This window comes from Hyperolius riggenbachi, unplaced genomic scaffold (assembly GCF_040937935.1).
Source record: "Hyperolius riggenbachi isolate aHypRig1 unplaced genomic scaffold, aHypRig1.pri scaffold_272, whole genome shotgun sequence".
In the NCBI taxonomy this organism is placed as follows: Eukaryota; Metazoa; Chordata; class Amphibia; order Anura; family Hyperoliidae; genus Hyperolius; species Hyperolius riggenbachi.
This window is the reverse complement of record NW_027152483.1, coordinates 46,642-73,601: the sequence shown is the minus strand read 5'-3', so window position 1 is coordinate 73,601 and position 26,960 is coordinate 46,642. Positions and strand designations below refer to the sequence as shown.

The 26,960-nt window shown below is 48.1% G+C and overlaps 1 protein-coding gene across 1 annotated transcript in view; it reads left to right on the top strand.

The window, feature by feature from the left end:
* The first annotated feature begins 5,845 nt into the window (after positions 1–5,845).
* LOC137543868 (cilia- and flagella-associated protein 251-like) overlaps positions 5,846–26,960 on the top strand; it is a 47,110-nt gene continuing 25,995 nt past the window's right edge. The window contains exons 1-6 of the mRNA XM_068264938.1: positions 5,846–5,895; positions 12,671–12,790; positions 18,999–19,127; positions 19,423–19,501; positions 19,966–20,063; positions 20,172–21,054. Of these exons, the coding sequence (XP_068121039.1) occupies positions 12,695–12,790; positions 18,999–19,127; positions 19,423–19,501; positions 19,966–20,063; positions 20,172–21,054 (1,285 nt within the window). The 5' untranslated portion in view covers positions 5,846–5,895; positions 12,671–12,694. The remainder of the gene's footprint in view (positions 5,896–12,670; positions 12,791–18,998; positions 19,128–19,422; positions 19,502–19,965; positions 20,064–20,171; positions 21,055–26,960) is intronic.

Genomic DNA, 26,960 nt, shown 5'->3' with positions numbered 1-26,960 from the left:
CCCATGTGTCCATGGACTTTGTGGGCGAAATGCCTAGATCAGAAGGTAAAACAGTCATATGGGTGGTAGTCGATAGGTTCAGCAAGATGGCCCATTTTATCCCCTTGGACGGACTCCCCACTGCACAGGAGCTGGCAGAGCTCTTCATCCATCACATTTTCAGACTGCATGGAATTCCGGAAAATGTGGTGTCAGATAGGGGAGTCCAGTTCGTGTCCAGGTTTTGGAGGGCCTTCTGTCATCATATGGGAATTAATCTATCGTTTTCCTCCGGCTACCACCCACAGACTAACGGGCAGACTGAAAGGGTCAATCAGGCTTTAGATGTTACATGGCTGATGCTCAGATGGATTGGGTCAAATTCTTGCCTTTTCCAGAATTTGCCCATAATAATTTGAAATGTAATTCCTCGGGATTCTCCCCTTTTCAGGTGGTAACGGGGAGATCACCGAAATTCTCTCCTCTGCCGGTGGTGTCATCACCTTTCCTGGCCTTGGAGGAGTGGCAAGGGTCATTAAAGGAGATCTGGGGGAAAGTCATAGGGAACTTAAAAAAGGCTTTTGCTACCCAGATAAGGAACGTTCTATTGAATGGAATTTTGTTCCAGGAGATTTAGTGTGGGTCTCTACTCGACACTTGGCCTTAAAGCAACCTTCTGCTAAACTGGGTCTCAAATGTATAGGGCCATACCCTGTGTCCAAAAGGGTCAACAATGTTACCTATGTTGTCTCGCTCCCACCCAGTTTCGGGGGTGGTAGGACGTTTCATGTGTCCCTCTTGAAACCTGCTGTGCATGTGGATTCCTCTCCCCCCCCCCCCTGTGGTGATTGATGGAGAACCAGAGTACGAGATAGAGCAGATCTTGGATTCTCGGGTGGTGCGTAACTCCATACAGTACCTAGTCCACTGGAAAGGGTATAGTGCAGAGGAGAGATCTTGGGTACCTGCTTGTCGCATGCATGCAGAAAAACTCAGGGAGCAGTTTCATAGATTGCATCCTGACAGGCCAGGTGGATCGTGTCCGGAGTCCACGTCTAGAGGGGGGGGGGTACTGTAACATCTGCAACTATGGCGGCTGTGGACACGCAGGGTATACCCGCAGCCGCCTTTGTTCCCTGTTCACAGGCCTCATCCGTTCCGTCTGCGTCTAGCACGCCGTGAACGGTACTGTCTCGTGCTCATAGGGTCGCTGTATCGCGCGGGCACGCGTGGAGACAGTACCTTTATGCTGGAAGAAGGTGCGTCAGCTGACCTGCCGGTCGGCTGACGTCAGAGGTGACTCACGCCACTCGGATTGGCTGATTGGTAAGGGGCGCGGCTGTGAGCTCTCCTCGGCTTCTTAAGCCTTTACTGGTCATTTGCAACTTGTCTGCTGTTGCAAATACACTCGTGTTACACTCGCACTCAGACCTTAGACTAGTATCCGGTGTGCTTTGATCTGGGAGGAAACCAGGGATTTCACACAAGACTAGGACTATTGTTATATTGTATTACTGATAACCTGTGTATGATTCTGGCTATACTCTGACCTTGATTTTGCTTATCGATTCTGTACTTCTGCCTATCTTACTAAGTTGCTGAACCTCTGCCTGATAACTCGCTATTCTTCTCCCTCACGTTTCTGTACTGTATTCGCCTCTCAGTTGCCGAACCTTACCTGTCAGACCTCTCTACTCACCAGTGGGCCCTTGCCACTGGTGAGGTGCTATTTGACTAAATACTAACCAGCTCCTCTGGTGAGGTTCAGTTTAAGTTATACAGCTCCTGTGACTGATAGTACCTTACCAGCTCCTCTGGTAAGGTCTAGTTAAACTATTCAGTCGCTTGTGCTGATAGTACCTTACCAGCTCCCCTGGTAAGGTTTAGCCAAACTTTGTTGTCTCTCTTGCTGTTAGTACTTTACCAGCTCCTCTGGTAAGGCCTATTATTTATACTACTGTTTTTGCAGCTAGTACCCACCAGCTCCCCTGGTGAGGGCTAGTACTGTTGTTGCAGCTAGTACCCACCAGCTCCCCTGGTGAGGTCTAGCACTGTTGTTTCAGATAGTACTCACCAGCTTCTCTGGTGAGATCTATCCATTTATTCTACTGTTGCACCAAACCCTTTACACCTCTGTTCCTCAGCCTTCTGTACTTGCATTATTGGTGATACTGCAGATCACCACATAATCGGGTATAGAGTGTGTATTATTGGTGATTCTGCAGATCACACAATAATCAGACGTCTGTATGCTACACCAATCATTAAAAGTCCTTCAATTTTTACGGTTTAGCGTTGCCTTTTTTATCCTCGAGGTGTCCACTTCCATTGTGTGCTTCTCCATCTTTGCCGCTTATATAAAGCCAGAAATATGTGCATCGTATTGATCTAGAGGGAACCCCCCAAGCTACTGCCACATAAAATTGCAGATTCCTAGATCACTTTTTATGTGATATCTGGGGAACAAGCGGTGCTGGAGATATGCAATCTGCCATGGAGGTCCCCTCCCTACCCTCTATATGGGGGGATTGCTGCGTAATATGTTGGCGCTATATAAATCTAATAAATAATAATAATAATAATAATAATTGTAGGAGGCCTGGCTGGGGGGGATATTCAGCATGAAATGTAATGAATGAGGGGTGCATCTTTCTGCACATGCCCAGATCTCCGGTGACCAGCAGCGATTCTCTCTCCTCCACTGCTAATTCTCCCCATACTTTCCCACCAGGCTGAAAGAATAATACAAATACCCACAATGCCTCTGGCTGAGCTAGCTTCCTGCTGCATGGCAATGGCACCCATAAGAGCTGGGGTACAAATGCCATCTATAGGGCCACAAGTAGGGATCTCCTCCTCTCACTCTCGCATCCAGGACTTCTCACCTCTCCTCTGGAACTCTCTCCCACAGTCTGTCCATCAGGCCCCAGACCTGGGAATGTTAAATCACACCCTCCAGACACTCCTATTCAGACAAGCTTGTAATTAGCTATGCTAATAATTTGATGTTGATTACCTCATCCACTAACCGCATAGTCTACTCCCTTATGCTGGGAATACACCAGGAGTTTTTTCAGCAGACAGATGGTTCTTTCGATAATTTCCCACAGGTCTGATCTGATTTTCAGATCAATTTTCTCATAGAAGTGAATGGAAATCGATCAGAAAAACTATCGGAAAGTAAATCTGCCAAAACAACTCATTGTGTATTCCCAGCATAAGTGTCACCACTCCACTACCCTATAGATTGTAAGCTCACAAGATCAGGACCTCTCCCTTGCGTTTCCTGTTTCTGTGCATTTTATCAAATGTGATATATACGGCCCTAAGGCCCGAGTGATGTAATAACAGCACAGCAGATTTGGGTGCAGCCGGCGCCACCATAGACCATAATAGGAATTACAGCTATAGCGGCGCACAGTGAGTAACTTCGGTGCTGTGAGAAGATAGAGCTGAAGTTACTTTTAAAACACTAATTCGGCCGCCAGCAATAGCTGGAAGCCGAATTACATCATTCTCCACCATCCACATGGACCTGGAGGGGGAATAGTAATTAACACCGCCAGGACTTGTGCAGGAGCAGGATATACTGGCTGTATCCTGTGCCCAAGTCTCCCGGCGGTGATTTCATATGTCTGCCCTAAGGACAGCCCTGTGCCGTATAGAGATATAAATGTTTACTCAAGTAGCAACAGGCAATGTATCGATATTAAAATAAAAACCTCCCTGACCGGGTTATGTGGGAGGTACCAGTGTGAACCACACCGGTGTGCTGCGGTCCTTGCTGATCCCCCACCTATGTATATGTCTCAGGGAGGGGTGTAGCTATCCAGCACACAGTGCTGGATGTGCAGTGTTATCAACCACCTCAGGTCCTGTGCAATACTACTCATAGCAGCTGCTCAAACGACATACTGGGAAAGACATACATAGGGTGCAAATATATAGTGACACAACTGTGACATGTTTCACCATGAAGGGCCTCATCAAAGTAGGAACAATGTAACAGAAATACAGCTATTTACAATATCCCCCCACCAGAATTCCCAGTAGCAAACAGCCCCAGTCAGAGCTGAGTTGCCAAATAAGCCTCTGGGTTAAATACCTGTGTGTTAGCAGCCTAGACACGCCCCTAGGGTGTTGCCCATGTTCACCTCTGTATAGAATTATCCATGATGCAGGTGCTGGTGTGCATGGTATGTACCACTCCATCAGCATATCCCGAATGGGCTGTGTGAGGAGATGGGCAGGTGCATACAACCTAGTTCCCTGTGTCATTTCCTGGGTGTGGTCAGGGATTACCCATGTCATTTCCTGGGTGTGGTCAGGGATTACCCCATGTCATTTCCTGGGTGTGGTCAGGGATTACTCGGTTGCTATGGACACCCATAAAGCGGTGGGCATGAATTTTAAGGTTCATGTAAATTAACATATGAGTCCCGCAGTGATGGTCTGTAAAGCCTCACATCCCCTGTATAAGGCAAGATGTGATAGAGGCATAAGACTCAGGGGCAAATCAATGAGAGGGAATCTAGAACAATGCAATCACAATTCATGCTGTTGTTCCCCAACCCTGTCCTCAAGGCCCACCAACAGGGCATGTTTTGTGGAAATCCACAGAGGTATTTAATCAGCTCTGCTGCAACACTAATTACTCCACCTGTGCATGTGTGTGGTTTCCTGCAAAACATGTACTGTTGGTGGGCCTTGAGGACAGGGTTGGGGAACTCTGCTTGTATAATACAAGACAGTGTGAACCAGGTAAGGATAAATGGCACAGGTAACCGTAGTGGGGATGTTTCTCTGCTGTATAATACAAGACAGTGTGAACCAGGTAAGGATAAATGGCACAGGTAACCGTAGTGGGGATGTTTTTAACCAATTCACCTCTCCCGGCACGAGTATCTACATCCCTGCTTTACCTTGCAGGGACGTAGATACTCCTCCCTTGCTGCCGTGCACTTGCACTCGCCCCCCCCCACGCTTTTTCTTACCGCCGAACAAAGTTCCCATTCATTAATCCGAATCCCCGTTTGAATGACGCCAGCGATCAATTAGATGCCACGTTATTCACAAAAGCCGATACTTACACATCCACTCATTGCTTCCTGTTTAGCAGACTAATAGTATGCAACAGAAAGGAATGCATGAGGCCATATAAATAAAAGGTAATACATTTACATTTTAATTAACTATTTCCCACCCACACTCTCCCATAGTAACCAAGTTTGTTTGTTTTTTTGTATTAAAAAAAAAAATAGTAACCTTAGTGGCTGAACTTTTTAAATATGTATGTCACTAGGGTATATTACTGTTATTTTTTTAAATCATGGGTTGGTAAATAGTGATGGATGCGAAATTGAAAAAAAATGCACCTTTATTTCCAAATAAAATATTGGTGCCATACATTGTACTAGGGAAACATTTTTAATGTTGCAATAACTGGGACAAATAGGAAAAAAAATGTGTGGGTTTTAATTATGGTAGCATGCATTATTATAAAACTATAATGGCCGCAAACTGATAAATAATGAATTATTCCCATTCTTTTCTTGTTATTTATGTTAAAATGCCTTTAGAATAAAATAATTCATAGCAAATAGTAACGCCCAAAGAAAGCCTAATTTGTGGTGAAAAAAACAAGATAAGAAGCAATAAAGTTATAGGCAATTGAATGGAAGGAGCATTATTGCTCTGGTGTGTAAGTGTACCTTTATAGTCTGAGTGCAGATGATTCCACCAACAGAGGCTGCAGTTAGCCTATCTACCACAAGATGGCGATCTCGCCCTCTCCCAGGTGGAACGCATAGAAAGGAAAATGAAAAACCAAAGATAGGAAGTGGTGTAATATAGATGGGAAGTGATGTCACAAAAGGAGAAGTTGCAGGAAGTGGAGAGAGCACAAGGCTGGGAGAGGTAATTGTGTGATTGTTGTTATATATTGGGCAGAGCAGAGGTCAGGGTGGTCATAGTTGTTCTATATTGGGCAGAGCAGAGGTCGGGGTGGACATACTTGTTATACTGTATATTGGGCAGAGCAGAGGTCGGGGTGGACATACTTGTTATATATCGGGCAGAGCAGAGGTCGGGGTGGACATACTTGTTATATATTGGGCAGAGCAGAGGTCGGGGTGGGCATACTTGTTATATATTGGGCAGAGCAGAGGTCGGGGTGGACATACTTGTTATATATTGGCAGAGCAGAGGTCGGGGTGGTTATACTTGTTATATATTGGGCAGATCAGAGGTCGGGGTGGACATACTTGATATATATTGGGCAGAGCAGAGGTCGGGGTGGACATACTTGTTATATATTGGGCAGAGCGGAGGTCGGGGTGGACATACTTGTTATATATTGGGCAGGGTGTTCCGACGTGATAACCTACATGTCGAATTTGCCTACATCCTCTATCAAACGTATACCAGGAGGGTTGGGGGAGGGGAAGGGATACACAGGGCAGAGGTCGGGGTGGACATACTTGTTATATATCGGGCAGAGCAGAGGTCGGGGGGGGGGGGGGGGGACGACATACTTGTTATATATTGGGCAGAGCAGAGGTCGGGGTGGACATACTTGTTATATATTTGGCAGAGCAGAGGTCGGGGTGGACATACTTGTTATATATTGGGTAGAGCAGAGGTCGGGGTGGACATACTTGTTATATATTGGGCAGAGCAGAGGTCGGGGTGGACATACTTGTTATATATTGGGCAGAGCAGAGGTCGGGGGGACATACTTGTTACATATTGGGCACAGCAGAGGTCGGGGTGGACATACTTGTTATATATTGGGCAGAGCAGAGGTCGGGGTGGACATACTTGTTATATATTGGGCAGAGCAGAGGTCGGGGTGGACATACTTGTTATATATTGGGCAGAGCAGAGGTCGGGGTGGACATACTTGTTATATATTGGGCAGAGCAGAGGTCGGGGTGGACATACTTGTTATATATTGGGCAGAGCAGAGGTCGGGGTGGACATACTTGATATATATTGGGCAGAGCAGAGGTCGGGGTGGACATACTTGTTATATATTGGGCAGAGCAGAGGTCGGGGTGGACATACTTGTTATATATTGGGCAGAGCAGAGGTCGGGGTGGTCATACTTGTTATATATTGGGCAGAGCAGAGGTCGGGGTGGACATACTTGTTATATATTGGGCAGAGGTCAGGGTGGACATACTTGTTATATATTGGGCAGAGCAGAGGTCGGGGTGGACATACTTGTTATATATTGGGCAGAGCAGAGGTCAGGGTGGCCATGCTTGTTATATATTGGACAGAGCAGAGGTCGGGGTGGAGATACTTGTTATATATTGGGCAGAGCAGAGGTCGGGGTGGATATACTTGTTATATATTGGGCAGAGCAGAGGTCAGGGTGGATATACTTTGTTATATATGGGGCAGAGCAGAGGTTGGGGTGGACATACTTGTTATATATTGGGCAGAGCAGAGGTCGGGGGGGACATACTTGTTATATATTGGGCAGAGCAGAGGTCGGGGTGGACATGCTTGTTATGTATTGGGCAGAGCAGAGGTCGGAGTGGACATACTTGTTATATATTGGGCAGAGCAGAGGTCGGGGTGGACATACTTGTTATATATTGGGCAGAGCAGAGGTCGGTGTGGACATACTTGTTATATATTGGGCAGAGCAGAGGTCGGGGGGGACATACTTGTTATATATTGGGCAGAGCAGAGGTCGGGGTGGACATGCTTGTTATGTATTGGGCAGAGCAGAGGTCGGGGGGGACATACTTGTTATATATTGAGCAGAGCAGAGGTCGGGGTGGTCATACTTGTTATATATTGGGCAGGGCAGAGGCCGGGGTGGACATACTTGTTATATATTGGGCAGAGCAGAGGTCGGGGTGGTCATACTTGTTATATATTGGGCAGAGCAGAGGTCGGAGTGGACATACTTGTTATATATTGGGCAGAGCAGAGGTTGGGGTGGACATACTTGTTATATATTGGGCAGAGCAGAGGTCGGGGTGGACATACTTGTTATATATTGGGCAGAGCAGAGGTCGGGGTGGACATACTTGTTATATATTGGGCAGAGCAGAGGTCGGGATGGACATACTTGTTATATATTGGGCAGAGCAGAGGTCGGGGTGGACATACTTGTTATATATTGGGCATAGCAGAGGTCGGGGTGGACATACTTGTTATATATTGGGCAGAGCAGAGGTCGGGGTGGACATACTTGTTATATATTGGGCAGAGCAGAGGTCGGGGTGGACACACTTGTTATATATTGGGCAGAGCAGAGGTCGGGGTGGTCATACTTGTTATATATTGGGCAGAGCAGAGGTCGGGGTGGACATACTTGTTATATATTGGGCAGAGCAGAGGTCGGGGTGGACATACTTGTTATATATTGGGCAGAGCAGAGGTCGGGGTGGACATACTTGTTATATATTGGGCAGAGCAGAGGTCGGGGTGGATATACTTGTTATATATTGGGCAGAGCAGAGGTCGGGGTGGATATACTTGTTATATATTGGGCAGAGCAGAGGTCGGGGTGGTCATACTTGTTATATATTGGGCAGAGCAGAGGTCAGGGTGGATATACTTTGTTATATATTGGGCAGAGCAGAGGTCGGGTGGTCGTACTTGTTATATATTGGGCAGAGCAGAGGTCGGGTGGTCGTACTTGTTATATATTGGGCAGAGCAGAGGTCAGGGTGGACATACTTGTTATATATCGGGCAGAGCAGAGGTCGGGGTGGACATACTTGATATAAATTGGGCAGAGCAGAGGTCGGGGTGGACATACTTGTTATATATTGGGCAGAGCAGAGGTCGGGGTGGACATACTTGTTATATATTGGGCAGAGCAGAGGTCGGGGTGGACATACTTGTTATATATTGGGCAGAGCAGAGGTCGGGGTGGATATACTTGTTATATATTGGGCAGAGCAGAGGTCGGGGTGGACATACTTGTTATATATTGGGCAGAGCAGAGGTCAGGGTGGATATACTTTGTTATATATTGGGCAGAGCAGAGATCGGGGTGGACATACTTGTTATATATTGGGCAGAGCAGAGGTCAGGGTGGATATACTTTGTTATATATTGGGCAGAGCAGAGGTCAGGGTGGATATACTTTGTTATATATTGGGCAGAGCAGAGATCGGGGTGGACATACTTGCTATATATTGGGCAGAGCAGAGGTCGGGGTGGGCATACTTGCTATATATTGGGCAGAGCAGAGGTCGGGGTGGGCATACTTGTTATATATTGGGCAGAGCAGAGGTCGGGGTGGGCGTACTTGTTATATATTGGGCAGAGCAGAGGTCGGGGTGGACATACTTGTTATATATTGGGCAGGGCAGAGGTCGGGGTGGACATACTTGTTATATATTGGGCAGAGCAGAGGCCGGGGTGGACATACTTGTTATATATTGGGCAGAGCAGAGGTCGGGGTGGACACACTTGTTATATATTGGGCAGAGCAGAGGTCGGGGTGGACATACTTGTTATATATTGGGTAGAGCAGAGGTTGGGGTGGACATACTTGTTATATATTGGGCAGAGCAGAGGTCGGGTTGGACATACTTGTTATATATTGGGCAGAGCAGAGGTCGGGGTGGACATACTTGTTGTATATTGGGCAGAGCAGAGGTCGGGGTGGACATACTTGTTATATATTGGGCAGAGCAGAGGTCGGGGTGGACATACTTGTTATATATTGGGCAGAGCAGAGGTCGGGGTGGCCATACTTGTTATATATTGGGCAGAGCAGAGGTCGGGGTGGACACACTTGTTATATATTGGGCAGAGCAGAGGTCGGGGTGGACATACTTGTTATATATTGGGCAGAGCAGAGGTCGGGGTGGACACACTTGTTATATATTGGGCAGAGCAGAGGTCGGGGTGGACATACTTGTTATATATTGGGTAGAGCAGAGGTCGGGGTGGACATACTTGTTATATATTGGGCAGAGCAGAGGTCGCGGTGGACATACTTGTTATATATTGGGCAGAGCAGAGGTCGGGGTGGATATACTTGTTATATATTGTGCAGAGCAGAGGTCGGGGTGGTCATACTTGTTATATATTGTGCAGAGCAGAGGTCGGGGTGGTCATACTTGTTATATATTGGGCAGAGCAGAGGTCGGGGTTGACATACTTGTTATATATCGGGAGGTCAGGGTGGACATACTTGTTATATATTGGGCAGAGCAGAGGGCGGGGTGGACATACTTGTTATATATTGGGCAGAGCAGAGGGCGGGGTGGACATACTTGTTATATATTGGGTAGAGGTTGGGGTGGACATACTTGTTATATATTGGGCAGAGCTGAGGTCGGGGTGGACATACTTGTTATATATTGGGCAGAGCAGAGGTCGGGGTGGACATACTTGTTATATATTGGGCAGAGCAGAGGTCGGGGTGGACATACTTGTTATATATTGGGCAGAGCAGAGGTCGGGGTGGACAGACTTGTTATATATTGGGTAGAGCAGAGGTCGGGGTGGACATACTTGTTATATATTGGGTAGAGCAGAGGTCGGGGTGGACATACTTGTTATATATTGGGCAGAGCAGAGGTCGGGGTGGGCATACTTGTTATATATTGGGGAGAGCAGAGGTCAGGGTGGACATACTTGTTATATATTGGGCAGAGCAGAGGTCGGGGTGGACATACTTGTTATATATTGGGCAGAGCAGAGGTCGGGGTGGACATACTTGTTATATATTGGGCAGAGCAGGGGTCGGGGTGGACATACTTGTTATATACTGGGCAGAGCAGAGGTCGGGGTGGACATACTTTGTTACAGTGGAGGCCATAGTACACATGTTACTATCTTGATCATCCCCCTTGAAGTAATCGCCATACAAGAGACTTTTATATAACTGCTTTAGGCCACATTCACATTATCAAACACGAATGGCCGTGCGTTCGGAACACATGCCATCTGCTTTTAAATGCGTTCTGTGGCTGATGCCATTTACTATACGGAATGGGTTAGCCGTGCGTTTTGTTAAAAAATGCATGCAGCATGCGTTCGCGGACCGCACTGGTGGGGAACGCATGCAGTGTAGACATCAGACAGTGCAGCCTATGCACTTCTGATGTCGCGCGTTTCTGCCTCCCGCACACGTTGCGGAAACACGGACGGCAACGCATGCAATGTGAATTGGGCCTTAAAGGACAACTGAAGTGAGAGGAATATGGAGGCTGCCATATTTATTCTCTTTTATGCAATACCAGTTGCCTGACTATCCTGCTGATACTCTGCCTCTAATACTTTTAGCCATAGACCCTGACCAAGCATGCAGCAGATCAGGTGTTTATGACATTATTGTCAGATCTGACAAGATTAGCTGCATGCTGGTTTCTGGTGTTATTCAGACACTACTGCAGCCAAATAGACCAGCAGGGCTGCCAGGCAACTGTTATTGTTTAACAGAAAATAAATATGACAGCCTCCATATCTTCCTAATCCTAAATTACACTAATGCTTCCAGGTCCCCCTGTGTCCCCCAGCATTTCCATTATGCTCCAGTATATAATATCCCCCACCCCTGTAATGCCATTTCTCACCGGTATAGCCATGTCCCCCCCCTGTGTCCTCCAGCATTACCATTATCCTCCAGTATGTAATGTCCCCCACCCCAGTAATGCCATTTCTTTCCCAGTATAGCCATCCCCCCTATGTCCCCCAGCATTGCCAAAATCCTCCAGTATGTAATGTCCACCACCCCAGTAATGCCATTTCTTTTACAATATAGCCATGTCGTTCCCCCCCCCCCCCCCCAGTAATGACATTTCTTTTCCAGTATAGCTATGACCCAGTGTCCCCCAGCATTGCCATTATGCTCCAGTATATAATGTCCCCCACCCCAGTAATGCCATTTCTCTCCCAGTGTAGCTGTGTACCCCAGCATTGCCATTATCCTCCAGTATGTAATGTACCCCCACTCCAGTAATGCCATTTCTTTCCCAGTACAGCCATGTCCTCCCTGTGTCCTCCAGCATTGCCATTATCCTCCAGTATGTAATGTCCCCCACCCCAGTAATGCCATTTCTCCCCCAGTATAGCCATGTCTCCCCTGTGTCCCCCAGCATTGCCATTATCCTCCAGTATGTAATGTCCCCCACCCCAGTAATGCCATTTCTCTCCAGTATTGCCATGCCCCCCTGTGTCCCCCAGCATTGCCATTATCCTCCAGTATGTAATGTCCCCCACCCCAGTAATGCCATTTCTCCCCCAGTATAGCCATGCCCACACTCCAGTATTTCTCCCTTCCCCCACCTCCATGCAGAGCAGTAAGAGGAAGGATTACATTGGTTTATAGCTAGCTGTCACAGTGTGCTCCAGTCCTCTGCTCCCATTAGCCTCAGTCTCCGCCTCTCCTCATATCCTCATCCATCTACCACTACCAGCACTGCTGTAACATCACAGGAATGGTAACAGTGGGAGGGGGATGTGAGGAGAGAAGGCCAGCTGGAGAGGAGGCAGAGGGAGGACAGGACTGCAGCATGCTGTGAGTATAGTGCACAGGTAGCTATAAACCAGCTTATTATGCTTCCTTGCAATACTCTGCATGGCCCCACCACCCACAAGTGACAGCAATGGGGAGTGCTGGGGGGAGGGGGGGGGGATCCTGTATTGGTAGTTTCACCACTGACATATGTACAGCCTAAATTATCTTCCCCTTATTATTTATCAAAAGGCAGCAGCTTCCTGTACAGATCACATGACCGCATTACTGAGGATGGATGAGGACCAGAGTCACATGACCGAGAGGATATTCAACCTCACCCTGGAGATCATCTGCCTGCTGACTGGAGAGGTGAGGGGGATTCTGGGAGGTCACATGACATAACTCTTATCTCTAGTAATATAACACACAGGTGACTGAAGAGGAGAGGAGGATTCTGGGAGGTCACATGACATCACTCTTATCTCTAGTAATATAACACAGGTGACTGGAGAGGTGAGGAGGATTCTGGGAGGTCACATGACATCACTCTTATCTCTAGTAATATAACACAGGTGACTGGAGAGGTGAGGAGGATTCTGGATGTCTCTTATCTCTAGTAATATAACACGCGGCCAGTTCTGGGCTGAGGTGGGGAAGACACTAGCCCCTGAGGGCGCACCCATGCCCCCTCCCTTCGAGTGCCCCCTTGCCTGGCTGATGCAGAGTCACAAGCAGAGGTTGTAGTGCTGCTCCTCATCACTCCAGGAACTCAGCCACATCACAGGCTTGCAGTAACTTATCTCTGTCTCCATATAGTGTCTTTTCTGATTATTTTCATTACCATTATTATTATTACCGTATACACTCGAGTATAAGCCAAATGTTTGGGACTAAATAATTGGCCCAAAGGTGAGGGCCTCGGCTTGAACTCGAGTCCCCCTCTGCCAAATGCCGGGCAGAATCATGCTGACAGAATCTCAGCTCAGTGAGCTGATGTGTAAGATACCCCCCCCCCCCCCCTCCTCCGCTGAGTTTTCAAGCATCACCCCAGCAGAGCAGAATAGCAAAGTAGTAGTTTATCTGCAGCGTTTCCGCCCCCCTCTGGCACACACAGGCTCTATTAGCAGAATGTACAGCGGAAGCTATCACTCACCGCTCTTCCCCGTTAGGATTCCCCTGCTTGCCTGTTCACTGCGCCTCGCCACTAGAGGGCATCATAGATGTTAGCCGGTGACAGGCAAGCAGGGGAATCCTTACGGCGAGGGAATATGACTGGGGGGAGGGGGTCCAGGCTACTATGGATCTCATGGCTGGAGCAGCATAGAAGTCAGTGGACCTGTGTCAAGCTACATGCACCGCTTGCTGATACTCATTATAATGATGCTGACATGCTGCTGTAACAATGTATTCAAAATAAGAAAGATGTCATCCATGGAGTCTGTGTAACTGAAGCACTGATGTACCAATGTGAAGCCCAACCAAACCTGAAACTGAGGAAGCCAAGTCTACAGCCTATTATGTTGTTTAGTGTTAATGAGAAGTATTACCTTTCACTTTTCAGCTTGGAGATGAGTTGAATTGTAGTTGTTCCTCTCTGCCTGGGGTATATGGAGAGTCGGGGAGGGGGGATGGGGGGCACACGTCACCTCACTGGTCACACAAGGGGGTGCTGATACATTTCAGCTGGCTGGGGTATATGGAGAGTCGGGGAGGGGGGATGGTGGGCACACGTCACCTCACTGGTCACACAAGGTGGTGCTGATACATTTCAGCTGCCTGGGGTATATGGAGAGTCGGGGAGGGGGGATGGGGGGCACACGTCACCTCACTGGTCACACAAGGGGGTGCTGATACATTTCAGCTGGCTGGGGTATATGGAGAGTCGGGGAGGGGGAATGGGGGGCACACGTCACCTCACTGGTCACACAAGGTGGTGCTGATACATTTCAGCTGGCTGGGGTATATGGAGAGTCGGGGAGGGGGGGATGGGGGGCACACGTCACCTCACTGGTCACACAAGGTGGTGCTGATACATTTCAGCTGCCTGGGGTATATGGAGAGTCGGGGAGGGGGGATGGGGGGCACACGTCACCTCACTGGTCACACAAGGTGGTGCTGATACATTTCAGCTGCCTGGGGTATATGGAGAGTCGGGGAGGGGGGATGGTGGGCACACGTCACCTCACTGGTCACACAAGGTGGTGCTGATACATTTCAGCTGGCTGGGCTAACAGGGATTACAGTGGAGAGTATTTACAGCTTCTGTATTTCCTTCCCCCGGCTTATACTCGGGTCGATCCTTTCCCTGCTTATTTAGGTAAAAGTTGGAGAGTCGGCTTATACTCGAGTATATACAGTATTTAATTTGTATGTTTTTGGGGTGTGGGAGGAAACTGGAGTGCCCGGAGGAAACCCACGCTAACATGGGGAGAGCATACAAACTCCGTGCAGATAGTGCCCTGGCTGAGATTCAAACCGGGACCCAGCACTGCAAGACAAGAGCAATAACCAGTACTCCACCATGCTCACTAGAGAGAGATAAGAAGAGATGCTGTGAGCCTGACATGGCTGAGTTCCTGGAGTGGTGAGGTGAGTAGGCAGCACTACAGGCTCTGCTCACAACTCTGCATGTGGGCGGAGCTGCTCAGTTTAAGGTGTGGCCTAATATTGGGGGGGAGGGGTGATCTGGCTATCTAACATGGGAAGTAGGGCTGCCTTATACTGGGGCACATCTGGCTATCTATACTGGGGAGGGGGGCACAGTGGTTAGCACTCTCGCCTTGCAGCACTGGGTCCCTGGTTCGAATCCCAGCCAGATCATCATCTGCAAGGTGTTTTTATGTTCTCCCTGTGTCTGTGTAGGTTTCCTCCGGGTACTCCAGTTTCCTCCAATGTCCTAGAAACATACAAATTAATAGGCTTCTCCCTAAAATTGGCCCTAGACTATGATATACATGCACTGCACGATACATACAAAGACATAGGATTCTGGTAGGGATTATAGTGTGATCTCCTCCAAGGGACAGTTAGTGACAAGCATATATATACTCTGTAAAGTGCTGCAGAAGATGTCAGCACTATATAAATACAAATAATAACTAATACTGGGCACAGTTTAGGGGACACTGAAAATCTGGGACACACAATGGTTAAACTGGTAAGCTGGAAGACACTATGGAAATGCTGGGCCACACTTTAGGGAACAGTGGGAATCTGAGCCACACTGTGAGGGACAATAGGAAGCTGGGACACACTATGGGGGACACTGGGAAGCTGGGGCACACTATGGGGGACACTGGGAAGCTGGGGCACACTATGGGGGACACTGGGAAGCTGGGACACACTATGGGGGACACTGGGAAGCTGGGGCACACTATGGGGGACACTGGGAATCTGGGACACACTATGGGGGACACTAGGAAGCTGGGGCACACTATGGGGGACACTGGGAAGCTGGGGCACACTATGGGGGACACTGGGAATCTGGGACACACTGTGAGGGACAATAGGAAGCTGGGGCACACTATGGGGGACACTGGGAAGCTGGGACACACTGTGAGGGACAATAGGAAGTTGGGGTACACTGTGAGGGACACTGGGATGTGGCACATACTGTGAGAGACACTGGGAAGCTGGGATGCACTAAGGGAATACTGGGAAGCTAAGACACACTGTGGTGTTGCAGGGACACTAGGAAGCTGGGGCACACTGTGAGGGACACTAGGAAGTTGGGGTACACTGTGAGGGGCACTGGGATTCTGGGACACACTGGAAGGACAATAGGAAGCTGGGACACACTATGGGGGACACTGGGAAGCTGGGGCACACTATGGAGGACACTGGGAAGCTGGGGGACACTAGGAAGCTGGGGCACACTATGGGGGGACACTAGGAAGCTGGGGCACACTATGGGGGGGGGGACACTGGGAAGCTGGGGGACACTAGGAAGCTGGGGCACACTATGAGGGACACTAGGAAGCTGGGGGACACTAGGAAGCTGGGACACACTATGGGGGACACTAGGAAGTTGGGGTACACTGTGCGGGGCACTGCAATGTGGGACATACTGTGAGGGACACTGGGAAGCAGGGACACACTATAGGGGACACTAGGAAGTTGGGGGACACTAGGAAGTTGGGGTACACTGTGAGGGGCACTGCAATGTGGGACATACTGTGAGGGACACTGGGAAGCTGGGATGCACTAAGGAGATACTGAGAAGCTAAGACACACTGTGGTGATGCAAGGACACAGGGAAGCTGGGACACACTATGGGGGACACAGGGAAGCTGGGACACACTATGGGGGACACTAAAAGCTGGAACACACTATGGGGGGCACTAGGAGGCTAGCACACAGTACGGGGACACTAGAATGCTGCTTGGGTGCATTTAAGTCCTGGAAAGGAGGGGTGGGGATATTAATCTCCAATTTGTGAATGTTCTCTGATACACCGAGGAATGTCTCACTAGAATAGCCGAAAAGCCCGCCCCTCTCTGCTGCTGCTTCTCTCAGCTGATCTGGCTATATAACTTGAGGAGGTGGGTTACTCAATACTGGGGGCTGATCTGGCTATATAACATGGGGAGGGGCTGCCTAATACTGGGGCTGATCTGGCTATATAACATGGGGAGGGTCTGCCTAATACTAGGGGCTGATCTGGCTATATAACATGGGGAGGGGCTGCCTAATACTGGGGCTGATCTGGCTATATAACATGGGGAGGGTCTGCCTATTACTAGGGGCTGATCTGGCTATATAACATGGGGAGGGTCTGCCTAATACTAGGGGCTGATCTGGCTATATAACATGGGGAGGGGCTGCCTAATACTGGGGGCTGATCTGGCTATATAACATGGAGAGGGGCTGCCTAATACTGGGGCTGATCTGGCTATATAACATGGGGAGGGTCTGCCGAATACTGGGGCTGATCTGGCTATATAACATGGGGAGGGGCTGCCTAATACTGTTGCTGATCTGGCTATATAACATGGGGAGGGGCTGCCTAATACTGGGGGCTGATCTGGCTATATAACATGGGGAGGGGCTGCCTAATACTGGGGCTGATCTGGCTATATAACATGGGGAGGGGCTGCCTAATACTGGGGCTGATCTGGCTATATAACATGGGGAGGGGCTGCCTAATACTGGGGCTGATCTGGCTATATAACATGGGGAGGGGGCTGCCTAATAATGGGGCTGATCTGGCTATATAACATGGGGAGGGGCTGCCTAATACTGGGGCTGATCTGGCTATATAACATGGGGAGGGGCTGCCTAATACTGGGCCTGATCTGGCTATATAACATGGGGAGGGTCTGCCTAATACTGGGGCTGATCTGGCTATATAACATGGGGAGGGGCTGCCTAATACTGGGGCTGATCTGGCTATATAACATGGGGAGGGGCTGCATAATACTGGGGCTGATCTGGCTATATAACATGGGGAGGGGCTGCTTAATACTGGGGGCTGATCTGGCTATATAACATGGGGAGGGTCTGCTGAATACTTGGGCTGATCTGGCTATATAACATGGGGAGGGGCTGCCTAATACTGGAGCTGATCTGGCTATATAACATGGGGAGGGTCTGCCTAATACTGGGGGCACATCTGGCTATATAACATGGGGAGGGGCTGCCTAATACTGGGGCTGATCTGGCTATATAACTTGGGGAGGGGCTGCCTAATACTGGGGGCTGATCTGGCTATATAACATGGGGAGGGGCTGCCTAATACTGGGGCTGATCTGGCTATATAACTTGGGGAGGGGCTGCCTAATACTGGGGGCTGATCTGGCTATATAACATGGGGAGGGTCTGCCTAATACTGGGGCTGATCTGGCTATATAACATGGGGAGGGGCTGCCTAATACTGGGGGCTGATCTGGCTATATAACATGGGGAGGGGCTGCCTAATACTGGGGCTGATCTGGCTATATAACTTGGGGAGGGGCTGCCTAATACTTTGGGCTGATCTGGCTATATAACATGGGGAGGGGCTGCCTAATACTGGGGCTGATCTGGCTATATAACTTGGGGAGGGGCTGCCTAATACTGGGGGCTGATCTGGCTATATAACATGGGGAGGGTCTGCGTAATACTGGGGCTGATCTGGCTATATAACATGGGGAGGGGCTGCCTAATACTGGGAGCTGATCTGGCTATATAACATGGGGAGGGGCTGCCTAATACTGGGGCTGATCTGGCTATATAACTGGTGCATGCTGGGAAATGTAGACAGATTAATGTCTATTTCTCCCAGCATGCAGCAGTGGTCAGGAACACACTGGACTCTTGGCCACTTTAAACTGCGGCCACGCTGCAATGATATCTGCAAGATGGACGCCTTCATAGAGAGAAAGGAGACCCCACAAAGAGACATAATGTGTGAACCTCCCTTAGGGGAAGGTTCGTTTTTTTTTTCTTTTTTTAAATGAGGTTTCCTGTACTACAGGGGCTGCATCTGCTACCTACACTAGTGCTGGGGAACCTTGTCCTGGCCCTGCACACAGCTGACTGGAGAGGTGAGGGGGATTCTGAGGGATCATGTGACATTATGGTTGATGTTTCCATACAGAGTTTTGCTCCAGTAAAGGCTGGTGATCATGTGACCATCACGGTGCCCCCACCTCACTTCCTGATATCTGAGGGACACAACAAGATTCTGGAAATCACCAGGAAGATGATGGAGCTGCTGACAGGAGAGGTGAGTGGTGCTGGGAATTATGGGACATTATCCAGTAACAGCAGGGGGGGTGTCTGGGTGTTAACTGTATCATTGTGTATGTCAGGTTCCTATAAGGCAGTGATGGCTAACCTTGGCACTCCAGCCGTGGTGGAACTACAAGTCCCATGAGGCATTGCAATACACTGACAGCTCTAAGCATACATAGGGGAGTCAGAGGCATGATGGGATTTGTAGTTTTGTCACAGCTGGAGTGCCAAGGTTAGCCATCACTGCTATAAGGTGTCAGGATGTCACTGTCTATTTCTCCATGCAGGAGCAGCAGTATATAGAAGGACACCAGGACCTCTACAAGGACGCCATGATGGAGAATCAGCCGCCCCTCACATCACCGGGTAAGAGGAGACTTTCATGTCTTGTACAGGAGGGTGCAGACCTAGATCCCCTCCATCATTTGATAAACACATGGAGACAATGTACAGGTGAAAATCCATGTATTTCTGTAATTTTACCTAAAAGATGAAACTAATGTATGAAATAGGAACCCCTTGCGGGTGTTTTGGATTTATTTGGATGAATTAGCTAATTAGACTCTGACACTTTGAGCCGAGGATATTGAACAGTTTCTCAATATTCTAATGGTCTGAGATTTTGATTTTAGGGGTTTCATAAGCTGTAAGCTATAATAATCAAAATTTATAACAAAGGCTTGAAATATATTACTTTGCGTGTAATGAGTCTATTGCATATATTAGTTTCACCTTATAAGTTGAATTACTAAAATAAATGGCGTTTTGCATGAAATTCTAATTTTTTTTTAGTTTTACCTGTATTCAGTCAATGTGTGTGTTTCCTGCAGATGGATCCAGTGACAGAAACCCACCAGAGAGATGTACCGGTCCTCTTTATTCCCAGGATTGTCAACAGGAAGATCCCACCATCCCCCACCATTATCAGGTAGGTGGGACTGAGGGTCCCCGGAGACCCCAAACCATGACACATTCTTCCTTCCTGTGCTGTTCTCTGTGCTCACATTTTACATTATCTCTCACTTTGTGCACTTAGGGTGGAGAACTTGTACATGAAAGTACTGTGGTTAAAGAGGAAGAAGAGACATATGTGAGGAGTGATCAGCAGTCTTTGGAGGGAGGTGACATGATGAGGACAAGTAAAGAGGAAGAAGAAGAGACGTATGTGAGGAGTGATCAGCAGTCTTTGGAAGGGGGTGACATGATGAGGACAAGTAAAGAGGAAGAAGAAGAGATGTGTATGAGGAGTGATCAGCAGTCTATGGAGGAGGGTGACATGATGAGGACAAGTAAAGAGGAAGAAGAAGAGACGTATGTGAGGAGTGATCAGCAATCTATGGAGGACGGTGACATGATGGTAACAATTAAAGAAGAGGAAGAAGAGACATATGTGAGGAGTGATCAGCAGTCTATGAAGGAGGGTGACATGATGAGGACAAGTAAAGAGGAAAAAGAAGAGACCTATGTGAGGAGTGATCAGCAGTCTATGGAGGAGGGTGACAAGATGAGGACAAGTAAAGAAGAGGAAGAAGAGACATATGTTAGGAGTGATCAGCAGTCTATAGAGGAGGGTGACATGATGAGGACAAGTAAAGAGGAAAAAGAAGAGACCTATGTGAGGAGTGATCAGCAGTCTGTGGAGGAGGGTGACAAGATGAGGACAAGTAAAGAAGAGGAAGAAGAGACATATGTTAGGAGTGATCAGCAGTCTATAGAGGAGGGTGACATGATGAGGACAAGTAAAGAGGAAAAAGAAGAGACATATGTGAGGAGTGACCAGCAGTCTATGGAGGAGGGTGACATGATGACAAGTGAAGAAGAAGAAGAGACGTATGTGAGGAGTGATCAGCAGTCTATGGAGAAGGGTGACATGATGAGGACAAGTAAAGAGGAGGACAATGTTACAGAGGGCAGAACAGGTGAGTAATCAGCAGTGTATATAGAATAAATGTGTATCTGTATTGCTGTTATGTCACTGCTCACAGACTGACCATATCGGGTTATGCTTTGTGCTCATGTTAGATTTTTGCCATCTATAACTATCATTCATGAATATATATGGTGACAGTTGGCTAACAATAGCAGTACAGACACCCTGGAGAAGGGAAAGGTCTCTTTGTTCTCTCACACTGGGCTGCCCTCTTCTCCTCTGACACTTTAGCAGGGGACGCTTGCTACTGTCAGCAGCACTGGTTACCTAATAAAGTGTTACATTTCTGCTAATCAGTTCCAGTGATGATGCCCATATGTCATTGTTCAGCCACCTTTGTGCGATCCCTGGTTGCTTAGCAACCAAAAGAGGAAGAAAGAGCTCCTATAGTGCATTAATCCTCTTTATTCATAAGTTGCACTAAAGGCTCATACACACGTCAAATTTTTCCAAACGACCGGTCATTTGGATGTCAAATCTGGCGTGTGGATTGGTCAAAACCAGCGTTATCAGCTGAATGACCGACTGTACACACGCCCGATTTGACGTCCAAATGACCTGTCTTTTGGAAAAATCCGTGTGTATGAGCCTTTACACAGGTTTCAAAAGAAACCCACGTGTCCAGAGCCGCCACGTCTGCTGCCTCCGCCCCGAGGTCTGGCCGGGACCTGGGATTGCCATGGTGTCTCTCTGGTGTCTGTCTGGAGGTGCAGGAGAAGCAGGGGGCGTGTCCACTGTGCGTCAGTGTTATGTCACTACTGTTTTCGGCAATACCGCGCCTTCTTCAGGTGATGTAGTGGCTGTGGGCGCTGGCTATGTAGTTTCTATCTGAGACTACTTAGCATAAGGGGCGGGGAGATGCCAGCGCACTGTTAAAGCAAATGTTATCGTACTGTAATAAACGCTGGCAGCCCTTTCCACACTTACAGATATAAAAACAATTGAGCGTGGCTATTACCTAAAATGTATGAATAAATATAAATAACTGAATACGATTATTAAACAGAAATGAATCATAAAACCATCAAATAATTAATTAAGCTGAATTTAACCACTTTACCCCCGCGCGTACGTATTTCTCCGCCCCTTTTTCCATCCTTTAACAACCAGGGACGGAGAAATACGTACTTTCCGCGCTCCCGCCGCTGTCCGCGCTCCCGCTAGTAAACACGCCGCCGCCCGCCGCTAGTAAACACGCCGCCGCCCGCTCGCCCGGAGATCAATGAACGGGAAAATCCATTCCCGTTCGTTGATCTAAGCCCCGCAATGATCCGCTGCTCTCCGATGGGCAGCGCGATCATTGTGAAAAAAAACTCACGTGTCCAGCCTCCTTATACTTCCTCCAAGCTTCCGGGAAGAGGCTTGGAGGTCGCATTAAAACAAAAAGTTACTGTGGCCATCTTGTGGCCAAATAGTAAACTACACCCTACACATTTTTCACATACACATAAATGACTTTTACACAAAAAATTAACTCATTACCTCCCACACTCCCCATTTTTTTTTTTTTTTGTAATTAAAAAAAAATTCAAAAATTTACAATTAAAAAAAATACATAAATAGTTACCTTAGGGACTGAACTTTTTAAATATTTATGTCAAGAGGGTATAACACTGTTACTTTATAAACTATGGGCTTGTAATTAGGGATGGACGCAAAAATGAAAAAAATGCACCTTTATTTCCAAATAAAATATTGGCGCCAAACATTGTGATAGGGACATAATTTAAATGGTTTTATAACCGGGACAAAAGGGCAAATACATTTCATGGGTTTTAATTACAGTAGCATGCATTATTTAAAAACTATAATGGCCGAAAACTGAAAAATAATTATTTTTTTCCCCACATTTTTCCTATTTTCCCATTAAAACACATTTAGAAAAAAATAATTCTTGGCATAATGTCCCACCTAAAGAAAGCCTAATTGGTGCCGGAAAAAACAAGATATAGTTCATTTCATTGCGATAAGTAATGATAAAGTTATAGACGAATGAATGGAAGAAGCGCTGAAAGGTGAAAATTGCTCTGGTGCTCAGGGGGTAAAACCCCTCAGTGGTGAAGTGGTTAATCATAATAATAAAAATAATCATAAGATAATAATCATAAACACATTCCGCCCATGCTATTACACCACTCTGCAATGCTAAGAAGGGTTATAAAAAGACCTCTGCCCTTAAAGCTGTCAGTGGGCGCATGGGCTCAGAGTGACATTGGGCTGTCATTAAAATGTTGGCAATAATTGGGCTATAATGTATGTGTGCGGCCACGCCCAGGACATGATGCGCTAATTAGGGCTATAGAATCTAGTTACTTCCCGATCAGCATAGTGCCCTAGTGTGCTATAGCGCTCTGCATTCAGGCTGCAAACTTATACAGGAATGGATAAATGCAGAGGTAGTAATATTGATAATATGATACAATAGATGAGTAATAAAGATGTGGTACTATGGTACCTGCCTGGTAGCCCGTGCAGCAACTGCCCTACTGTGTGTCCCGTATCTGCAACCAGGGAGGCTATCTATGGGGAATTACCCTCCTCTCCGCTCTCCCTGTGTGTCCCGTATCTGCAACCAGGGAGGCTGTCTATGGGGAATTACCCTCATCTCAGCTCTCCCTGTGTGTCCCGTATCTGCAACCAGGGAGGCTATCTATGGGGAATTACCCTCATCTCAGCTCTCCCTGTGTGTCCCGTATCTGCAACCAGGGAGGCTGTCTATGGGGAATTACCCTCATCTCAGCTCTCCCTGTGTGTCCCGTATCTGCAACCAGGGAGGCTGTCTATGGGGAATTACCCTCATCTCAGCTCTCCCTGTGTGTCCCGTATCTGCAACCAGGGAGGCTGTCTATGGGGAATTACCCTCATCTCAGCTGTCCCTGTGTGTCCCGTATCTGCAACCAGGGAGGCTGTCTATGGGGAATTGCCCTCATCTCAGCTCTCCCTGTGTGTCCCGTATCTGCAACCAGGGAGGCTGTCTATGGGGAATTACCCTCATCTCAGCTGTCCCTGTGTGTCCCGTATCTGCAACCAGGGAGGCTGTCTATGGGGAATTACCCTCATCTCAGCTCTCCCACATTCCCAGACATTTAAAAAAAATATGTAATTTTATTAAAAAAAAAAACCCAACAAATAAATTGATAAAAAAAAACCAAAAGAAACATGACAGCAGCGATCAGAGCCCACCAACATAGAGCTCTATTGGTGGGCAGAAAAGGGGGGGGGGAATCCATTTGTGTGCTGACTTGTGCGGCTCTGCAGCGAGCTATTTAAGCTGCAGAGCACCGAATTGTAAAAAATGGGGGGGGGGGGGGGGAGGACTCTGTGGTCCTTAAGTGGTTAACATGTAGCCTTATTTTGACCCTTCACCTTCAAGTCAGGTAGGTCAGGACAGCCAATTAAGTATTTTTACCATACAGGCCACACCCTCCATAAAAAGAAATGAATCTGGCAGCCATTTTACAGTCAGACAGTAGTCAGTGTAGGGGGAGCTGTGCTGCTGACTGAGGGACAGGTAGAGATAGGTGCTCTCTATGTAACCCAGTGCTGTGTAGCTGTGTGCCTGGAGTCAGTGTAGGGAGAGCTGTGCTGCTGACTGAGGGACAGATAGAGATAGGTGTTCTCTATGTAATCCAGTGCTGTGTAGCTGTGTGCCTGGAGTCAGTGTAGGGAGAGCTGTGCTGCTGACTGAGGGACAGATAGAGATAGGTGCTCTCTATGTAATCCAGTGCAGTGTAGCTGAGTGCCTGGGGTCAGTGTAGGGAGAGCTATGCTGCTGACTGAGGGACAGATAGAGATAGGTGCTCTCTATGTAATCCAGTGCTGTGTAGCTGTGTGCCTGGAGTCAGTGTAGGGAGAGCTGTGCTGCTGACTGAGGGACAGATAGAGATATGTGTTCTCTATGTAACCCAGTGCTGTGTAGCTGTGTGCCTTCAGTCAGTGTAGGGAGAGCTGTGCTGCTGACTGAGGGACAGATAGAGATAGGTGCTCTCTATGTAATCCAGTGCTGTGTAGCTGTGTGCCTGGAGTCAGTGTAGGGAGAGCTGTGCTGCTGACTGAGGGACAGATAGAGATATGTGTTCTCTATGTAATCCAGTGCTGTGTAGCTGTGTGCCTGGATTCAGTGTAGGGAGAGATGTGCTGCTGACTGAGGGACAGATAGAGATAGGTGCTCTCTATGTAATCCAGTGCTGTGTAGCTGTGTGCCTGGAGTCAGTGTAGGGAGAGCTGTGCTGCTGACTGAGGGACAGATAGAGATATGTGTTCTCTATGTAACCCAGTGCTGTGTAGCTGTGTGCCTTCAGTCAGTGTAGGGAGAGCTGTGCTGCTGACTGAGGGACAGATAGAGATATGTGTTCTCTATGTAACCCAGTGCAGTGTAGCTGTGTGCCTGGAGTCAGTGTAGGGAGAGCTGTGCTGCTGACTGAGGGACAGATAGAGATATGTGTTCTCTATGTAACCCAGTGCAGTGTAGCTGTGTGCCTGGAGTCAGTGTAGGGAGAGCTATGCTGCTGACTGAGGGACAGATAGAGATAGGTGTTCTCTATGTAATCCAGTGCTGTGTAGCTGTGTGCCTGGAGTGAGTGTAGGGAGAGCTATGCTGCTGACTGAGGGACAGATAGAGATAGGTGCTCTCTATGTAATCCAGTGCTGTGTAGCTGTGTGCCTGGAGTCAGTGTAGGGAGAGCTATGCTGCTGACTGAGGGACAGATAGAGATAGGTGTTCTCTATGTAATCCAGTGCTGTGTAGCTGTGTGCCTGGAGTCAGTGTAGGGAGAGCTGTGCTGCTGACTGAGGGACAGATAGAGATAGGTGCTCTCTATGTAATCCAGTGCAGTGTAGCTGTGTACCTGGAGTCAGTGTAGGGAGAGCTGTGCTGCTGACTGAGGGACAGATAGAGATAGGTGTTCTCTATGTAATCCAGTGCAGTGTAGCTGTGTGCCTGGGGTCAGTGTAGGGAGAGCTGTGCTGCTGACTGAGGGACAGATAGAGATAGGTGTTCTCTATGTAACCCAGTGCTGTGTAGCTGTGTGCCTGGAGTCAGTGTAGGGAGAGCTGTGCTGCTGAGGGACAGATAGAGATAGGTGCTCTCTATGTAATCCAGTGCTGTGTAGCTGTGTGCCTGGAGTCAGTGTAGGGAGAGCATGTTGCTGACTGAGGGACAGATAGAGATAGGTGCTCTCTATGTAACCCAGTGCAGTGTAGCTGTGTGCCTGGAGTCAGTGTAGGGGGAGCTGTGCTGCTGACTGAGGGACAGATAGAGATAGGTGCTCTCTATGTAATCCAGTGCTGTGTAGCTGTGTGCCTGGAGTCAGTGTAGGGAGAGCTGTGCTGCTGAGGGACAGATAGAGATAGGTGTTCTCTATGTAACCCAGTGCAGTGTAGCTGTTTGCCTGGAGTCAGTGTAGGGAGAGCTGTGCTGCTGAGGGACAGATAGAGATAGGTGTTCTCTATGTAATCCAGTGCTGTGTAGCTGTGTGCCTGGAGTCAGTGTAGGGAGAGCTGTGCTGCTGACTGAGAGACAGATAGAGATAGGTGCTCTCTATGTAATCCAGTGCAGTGTAGCTGTTTGCCTGGAGTCAGTGTAGGGAGAGCTGTGCTGCTGACTGAGGGACAGATAGAGATAGGTGTTCTCTATGTAATCCAGTGCAGTGTAGCTGTGTGCCTGGAGTCAGTGTAGGGAGAGCTGTGCTGCTGAGGGACAGATAGAGATAGGTGTTCTCTATGTAATCCAGTGCTGTGTAGCTGTGTGCCTGGAGTCAGTGTAGGGAGAGCTGTGCTGCTGAGGGACAGATAGAGATAGGTGCTCTCTATGTAACCCAGTGCTGTGTAGCTGTGTGCCTGGAGTCAGTGTAGGGAGAGCTGTGCTGCTGAGGGACAGATAGAGATAGGTGTTCT